This window comes from Pogoniulus pusillus, chromosome 25 (assembly GCF_015220805.1).
Source record: "Pogoniulus pusillus isolate bPogPus1 chromosome 25, bPogPus1.pri, whole genome shotgun sequence".
Taxonomy (NCBI): domain Eukaryota; kingdom Metazoa; phylum Chordata; class Aves; order Piciformes; family Lybiidae; genus Pogoniulus; species Pogoniulus pusillus.
The window spans coordinates 18,383,565-18,391,256 of record NC_087288.1 but is presented as its reverse complement, the minus strand read 5'-3'; the positions used below and the strand labels follow the sequence as shown (position 1 = coordinate 18,391,256).

Sequence of the window (7,692 nt, the reverse complement as noted above, 5' to 3'; positions counted from 1 at the left end):
TGCCTGCCACAGACCATGACTTACAGGGCCACAGGTGATTGTGGTGGGGTTCTTACTCATACTGCTTCTCAAGTCTCGCTCTGCAGTCATTTTGGTTAGGCACGGGGCAGCTAACAGGAGGGGGAAATGAAGTTAACTACCGTTTCGAGATTAGAAGCAAAGTCTTGAATGAAGAAGGCGGACTGGCCCCAGGGATTGCTTACAGTCACTACGCGCAGCTACTCTGCGGTGACCCTCTGCGCCAAGCGCGAAGGGCGCCCGCTGCCCTCGTCCCGCCGGAACCCGGGAGTGCCGCCGGTGGGCAGCGCAGGGCCTCCGCCACAGGCGCTGTCCCGCTCCTGCTCGCACCGGAGCGGATGGGGGCGAAGCTGCCCTCCCCTCCAGGGGCGCCCCAGGACGCGGTCGCGCCCCTCGCCCCCAGCCGCCTCCTGCCCTCCCCTCCAGGGGCGCCCCAGGACGCGGTCGCGCCCCTCGCCCCCAGCCGCCTCCTGCCCTCCCTCCCCTCCCTCCCTCCCCTCCCCTCCGCCCGCGCTCCGCCGCCGGCCGCCTCGCGCGCGCACGCGCCCGCCCGCCGCGCGCCGGCTCCGCGAGCGGCGTCCCCGCGCGGCAGCGCCGCCTCGCGCAGGGCCCCGTCTCCTCCCCCAGAATGCCCCGCGCCAGGCAGCCTTTGAAAAAGCGGCGCGGCTGGTTCAAGATGGCGGAGCTCGATCAGCTGCCTGACGAGAGTGAGTAGCGACCCCGGCCCCTGCCGCCGCCGCCGCCCGCCCGCCGCCGCCGCCCGCGCCGACGCCTCCTTGCCCCGGCGGGGCGCCCGCGCCAGGCTCCGCAGCCGCCCCGGCTCCTTTCCTCTCCCTGTGGGCGCTCTGTGGGGCCGGAGCCCGAGCCTCCTCCCTGGCAACCGGGCCGGCCCGCCCGCTCCCCCGCCGCCGCCGCCGCCCCGCAGCCGCCGCCCCTCCTAGGCGAAGCCCCGGCCCAGCCGGTGGCGTGGGGGAGCGCAGCAAGCCAGCAGCTCCTTCCCGAGGGTGCGCCCCTCGCTGCCCTCTGGGGTGTCGGGGCTGCAGCCCCGGCTGGGTGAGGCGGCGGGGCTGGCCGGGCGTCACCTGCCGGGCGGGGCGGGGGCGCGGGAATCGGGGGCCGGGCGGGAGGGAGGGTGTGAGTGTGCGGGCAGCACCTGACAGCCTGCTCTGCCGGTGGGGGTGAGGGCAGCGCGGGGAAGGAGCCTCCTGCCCCGGGGACGGGGTGAGGTGCCTGGTGCTCCTGTTCCTCCTGCCGTCCTCGGGAGAAAGGAGGGTAACGCGTTCGTGGCGTGCGCCGTCTCCGACGTGAGTACCTCTGAAGGACCGGGGGGCTTCGGGCATGCACACTGCATCTAGGGGGCACTGATGAAGGCAGTGGGAAAAGCTCAAGGACTGTACTATGTGTCAATAGGTGAAAGGCAGACAATACAAAAAAATACATGCTTGCATGCATGCAGACCTGTGCACCTAAATGACATTTCTGCAAATGTCACTTTTAATGAACACAGGAATCAGATGAAAACTTGAGGATAGGTTAAAAATATACATTTGTTGCTCTGTACACGGATTCACGCACAAGGTATTGAGTGTTATAGGAGAGGAAGTTATGCAGGGTATAAAATGTGGCTGCCTGCTCTCTTGACATGGTCTAGCCTTGAGCTCTGTGGTAAAGGGTTGGACTTGATGATCTGTGAGGTCTCTTCCAACCCTGATGATACTGTGATACTGTGACATGTCATCCTACAAACTAAATACATGCCAAACTAAAACTAGGGCATCTCGTAGTTTGAGCAAATGTGCACACAACAGAGTAGGGTTAGATTTTTGGTGACGTTGTTTTGTGCATCAGGGTGGAAGTTTGTGACTGTACCAACTGTTTCTATACCAGCAGATTCTTAGGGATGCCCCAGAGCTGAAATCTTGCTTCTGACAAGCAAGATCTCTATGTGGGTCGCTGTAGCAACTCCAGCAAGAGTCTGGAGAAAAATTAATGTGCCTGTATAGTCAGATTTATGAAGGATCATTGCAAATTAAGAGTGGAACTAAGGCTCTCAATTTTGTACAGCTCAGTCATGTGTGCTGTGTCACACTGGAGTCTCATTAATACTAGTCATGGCCCAACTGAAACAACTGTAATTAATAATTGGCAGTGTTTTATTGCTTATTGAATCAGTTTTTCCTCCTCATTAGAGTGGATGGTATTTAAGTTACTGTTCTTCTGTCTTCTAGGGAAGGCACCATGTGTTTCAGGAAGTTAATAGAAAGTTTGAAAAGTAAACTGTTTGTCACATTTGCCTACAGTGACCTCAGGAAGATTTGACAGGTCTGTTGCTTCACCTGTAACAGACATTAGATTAGAGCATGTGACTCGGTGTCACTGGTGGTTGTGCTATACTGCAGACCCTTGCCAGTGGCATCACTGTTATGGTATCTGCTCAGCAGGTGAAGCAGAGATGCAGTGCTTGTATTTGTGAAGGGAGTAGACTTCTGCTGTGCTGACCTTGTTTCTAAGGTTTGTATTTACTTGATTTTGGTGTAAGTAGGGGATGTTTGTGTTTGCAGTCAAGTAGGGAACTTCCCATTTTCTGTAGTGTTGGTGAGCTGCTAGAAATGTGACAGTTCCAAAGAGTGTTTGCCTCCTACTTCCATTCCTGTTCCCCATTATGGTGAACTGGATGTTTTCAGATTACACTGTGCTACACGTGGTTCTTTCTTTTCCAGTCTTGTGCCTAAGATGAAGATGTAAACTTAGTCCTGACTGTTTTAACATTGACTTCATGCAGTTTCCAGCCTGCAGCTTAAGGGATACTAACAGTAAGCATTACAAAATACGGGTTTGGAGTCTTCCATAATGGTGTGAAAATAAGTCCCTAAAAGAGTTAGTTTCTTGCCTCAGACTTTCAGAGTTACATATCCCTGTGAATTCTGTCCAGCAGAGCCAGTCATAAAGTAGTAGACCATAACTGAGCTTTCACATGAAAAGAGCTGTAAGTGAACACAGCATACTCGATGACAAGAAAACAGAATTTTTTGCTGTGTGGTAAGAACTGTGCAGTTTCACTTTCAAATTGGAAATCTGATTAAGTGGAATCCATTCCAGAATATTCTGATAGCACCTACTTGCTCTTTGGCAGTACATATCTCTTAACCCAGGAGGAAGAGGAGTGTAATGCACGTAGCTGTCTCTCATAATATGTGCTCATTTTATCTGCTGAAGCGACAAGGCTGGGGAGAGGCCTTGAGCACAGCCCTACAAGATGAGGCTGAGGGAGCTGGGATTGGTTAGCCTGGAGAAGAGGAGGCTCAGGGGAGACCTTATTGCTGTCTACAACTACCTGAGGGGAGGTTGTGGCCAGGAGGAGGTTGCTCTCTTCTCTCAGGTGGCCAGCACCAGAACAAGAGGACACAGCCTCAGGCTGCACCAGGGGAGATTTAGGCTGGAGGTGAGGAGAAAGTTCTTCCCTGAGAGAGTCATTGGACACTGGAATGGGCTGCCCGGGGAGGTGGTGGAGTCGCTGTCCCTGGAGCTGTTTAAGGCAGGATTTGACGTGGCACTTGGTGCCATGGTCTGGCCTTGAGCTCTGTGGTAAAGGGTTGGACTTGATGATCTATGAGGTCTCTTCCAACCTTGGTGATACTGTGATACTGTATTCTTCAGCTCTCCTCTAATGCTGACATTCTGTCCTTTGGAAGTGGAGAAGAGAGTTTACACTGACAGCTTAAAAAATGAAGATGGCAGTGTCCAGGTTAATGTGCATTTCTTGTAGTTGAGGCCTTTTCTTCATATTGCTGCCAGGGGAGCGTGGCACAGTAACCAAGGTGGAGCAAAGTGCTGTGAAGAAAGAACATACCTGTTGCAAGTCCTCTTACTGGAAAATGCCAGAATGTTTCAGGTCCAAATTGCAGAAGTACTTTTTAATAGTAAAAGTTTTATGCATATTTTGGAGACAGAATTTCTTGCTGCAGACTGTTGGGTTGCTGCCTGATGAGTGAATAATTTTAGTCAATGCATCGATTCTATCACTTTTTTCCCCTTCTCTTTTTTATCTCCTGGCAATTTTGGAGCACAGATAAATGGGGGGCAGTTCTAGTGATGCAAACCAGATGGTTTGTTGTGTGTGTTTCAGAAAAGGAAAACACTATATATTAATTATGTATTTAAATAATCTCAGGTCCATCAAATCTAGTATAATAAGAGGAGGAACACCTCCTTCACTGGAGACATCCAAAATCCACCTGGATGCCTTCCTGTGTGACGTACTCCAGGTGATCCTGCTCTGGCAGGGGAATTGGACTGGAGGATCTTTTGAGATCACTTCAAACTCCAATGTTTTTTGATTCATTGTAACTCTTGCTACTGGTGACAGCAGTTGTCTTTGTAGATTACTGTTATCACATAGATGCAGTGAAACTGAGGTGAGACTTTGGTAAAACAAATATCAGAAGGCTGTCCCAGTAGGGACTCTGCAGGCAACAGCACAGACAAAGCTGTGTCTTGGTGTGTTCTTTTGCACAGTTGAGTCTGAATGAGGAGGATGCCTGGAATCATCTCTGTAAAAGGAAACCAAGATGCCATTTTTGATAGCTAACCATGCTTTTGCTTCTAAGTAAATAATCATGAGTATGGGGCCACCACCACAAGTAAACCACCAAGCTACCACAGAGTGCACTGTTTCTGTGCTGGTGTTGGCAAACACCAACAAGTGACAGGTGAATCTGAGAAAGAAGTCAGGCTGTAGCAGTGACTGGTGCCAGTGTTAATGTTTTAGAGCGCAGATACTGAAACAAGTAGTGTATTGCCAAATATCACATATTGGTAGACAGGCTGATGGAGCTGGGATCTCTTTAGCTTGGAGAAGAGGAGGCTGAGGGGTGGCCTCATTCACACTTATAAGTATGGGAAGGGAGAGTGTTAGGAGGATGGAGCCTGGCTCAGTGATGCCTGCTGACAGGACAAGGAGCAACAGGTACAAGCTGGAGCATAGGAGGTTCCATGTGATCATAAGGAAAAAACTTTTTCACAGTGAAGATCACAGCACTGGAGCAGGCTGCCCAGAGAGGTTGTGGAGTCTCCTTCTCTGAAGATGTTCAAAACATACCTGGATGCCTTCCTAGTAGTGTGACTTACTCTAGATGATCCTGCTCTGGCAGGGGCATTGGACTAGATGAACTTTTGATATCCTTTCCAACCCTTAAAATTCTGTGATTTTGTGATTTCTGGTACTGTTTCTAGTGACTTGTTTTTTAGGACATGGAGAAGTAAGGTAAGGGAGACAAGATTCTATCTTCATGGCCCCTTATCCTATGGATGGAGACTGCAGCATAAGGCTGATCCTTCGTGTGGAAATAGTTGTCTTTAGTCCCAGCATAACCTTATGCTGTGGCTCACAGGTGCCTTGCCCTTGCATAGCTACTTGCTCTGCCCAGATGCTTTCCTGGACAGCTTGAGGAGGGGATGCAGCATACCTCTTGCCTCTTTTGTTTTCCAACAACATGGCTCAATAGATCATGAGTCTAGAAAAAAAATCAGTGGAACTATATGAGATTATAGCATTTAGAAAAGGGCTCAAGATCAGTTTCATCACTGCAAAATAATACCCACAGCTGATAATTTTGGGATCAGTTGTGCTGCATACCTTTAAAATTGTATGTTACCATGGCATCAACATATTGTCCCTCATGAGAATGCAGTGTTTAAAAAAAGAGGGCTTTGGTGGTGTGGTTATTGCCTGCACAAGTCCTGTAAAAAGGGTTCACATGGCTGAAAACCTGACTCCATCCAGAAGTTAAATTAGGATTTGGAAAGACACAGATATCAGCTTATTAGAGGGCTCATAACATGTGGGAAATACTGATCTGTGCTTGAAGCAAAAAGTGGCTGTTAATTTATTTACCTGTTCAACAAACCCAAAGTTTTGGGAGCTTAAAAGCTACCCAAATCCCCTTCCCCTTCTCATGCACACTTTTCATCTTCTTGGGCTTTCCTGAATAAGCTTATGAGGTGCTTCCTCTGTTGAAAGAACTGGTGCCATGCTTGTGTAGAGGAGTGATCTCTCTCAGGGTTAATGACTCAGTCTCTAATAAAGGCTTGTGTTTCTTCTTCATGAATTTGCTTTGTCACACCATTTTTAGGGCTGGTGATGTAGTTGAATTAACTGCAAACAGTGTTAAAATAACTTGTGCAGCATTTAGGATAATGATTTGGAGAGAAAAGGTTTTACATTATGTAATTATTTATCTGGAATCCCAGAATTTTCTGTATTGATTTGGATGTGCCTCTTTGTGCCCACATATTAGTGAAGTTGGGAGCATCTCTGTGGTTAGAATCAACCAGGTTGGAAGAGACCTCCAAGATCATCCAGGCCAACCGAGCACCCAGCCTTATGCAGTCAACCAGGCCATGGCACTAAGTGCCTCATCCAGTCTTTGCTTGAACACTTCCAGGGACGGTGACTCCACCTCCCTGGGCAGCCCATTCCAATGCCAATCACTCTCTCTGACAACTTCCTCCTAACATCCAGCCTAGACCTCCCCTGATTGCACAACTTGAGACTGTGTCCCCTTCTTCTGTTGCTGGTTGCCTGGCAGAAGAGCCCAACCCCACCTGGCTACAGCCTCCCTTCAGGTAGTTGTAGACAGCAGTGAGCTCTGTCCTGAGCCTCCTCTTCTGCAGGCTGCACACCCCCAGCTCCCTCAGCCTCTCCTCATGGGGTTTGTGTTCCAGGCCCCTCACCAGCTTTGTTGCCCTTCTCTGGACACCTTCCAACATCTCTCTTGATTTGAGGGGCCCAGATCTGGACACAGCACTCAAGGTGTGGTTGTTACCTTGATTTTCAAAGTTGTAACCAGCTATTACAAATCCATTATAAAAATAATAATAAACACTTTCACAAGGGCAATGTGCTTGTCTCTGTGTTCCTATCTAAGATCAGCTATTGAGAAGCTATGTTTAAATTGCTTTGTTCATCTTAGTGCTGAAAACTTACATCAAGGCATCAACTACTGCCCATATTGAATTGCAGTCATGCTCAGTGTCTCTTGTTCAGTTGTGGTGTTTCCATATGAAGGGAGCTAATGGCTGCTTATTTTTAAACTTAAAGGTAACTAATTTTTTGTAAAGGAGAAAAGCTTTTGGGATTTTACCCTGATTTAGAGTAGGGTGTCCCTTGTTCTAGGGTAGGATGTCCCTGCCTATGGCAGGGGGGTTGGAACTAGATGATCCTTGTGGTCCCTTCCAACCTTGACCCATTCTGTGATTTATTTTCCCCCTGTGCCTTGAAGTCTGTCTCTGCCTCAGCAATACTCTGAGTTACTTTAAAAGTCTGTTGAAGCTGCATGCAGAACAGTTAAAGAAGGGTTTTTTTAAGGTTCTTTTCATGGTGATCCACCTTGAGCTGGAGGAAGGAGGCTGTGGCTTGAGAAATGGTTGCTGGTGGTTGTGCTAGAGGTTCAGGACTAGGGGAGCTGTCCATCCTTCAGTGTGTCCAACCCACACCAGCAGCTGCTGCAGAAGCTCATGTCTTGAGCTAGCCTAGCATGAAAACATCAGGGTTCACATTGTGGACCTGAGATTCTTTTTTAATACAATTTTGCATGGAATTCTGGAAAAAGCACTTCTTGCAAGTGTTACAAAACACAGAAATATACCTATTCCTAACTATTAGTTTCTAATTGC

The 7,692-nt window shown here is 49.1% G+C and overlaps 1 protein-coding gene across 3 annotated transcripts in view; it reads left to right on the top strand.

Moving 5' to 3' along the window:
- The first annotated feature begins 646 nt into the window (after positions 1 to 646).
- LIN9 (lin-9 DREAM MuvB core complex component) overlaps positions 647 to 7,692 on the top strand; it is a 76,420-nt gene continuing 69,374 nt past the window's right edge. The window contains exon 1 of one of the 3 annotated variants that reach the window (XM_064164608.1): positions 647 to 725. In XM_064164608.1, the coding sequence (XP_064020678.1) occupies positions 647 to 725 (79 nt within the window). Of the gene's footprint in view, positions 726 to 1,195; positions 1,323 to 2,812; positions 2,832 to 7,692 lie in introns of those variants that run through there. The other 2 variants (XM_064164611.1, XM_064164610.1) reach the window with 2 other exon arrangements.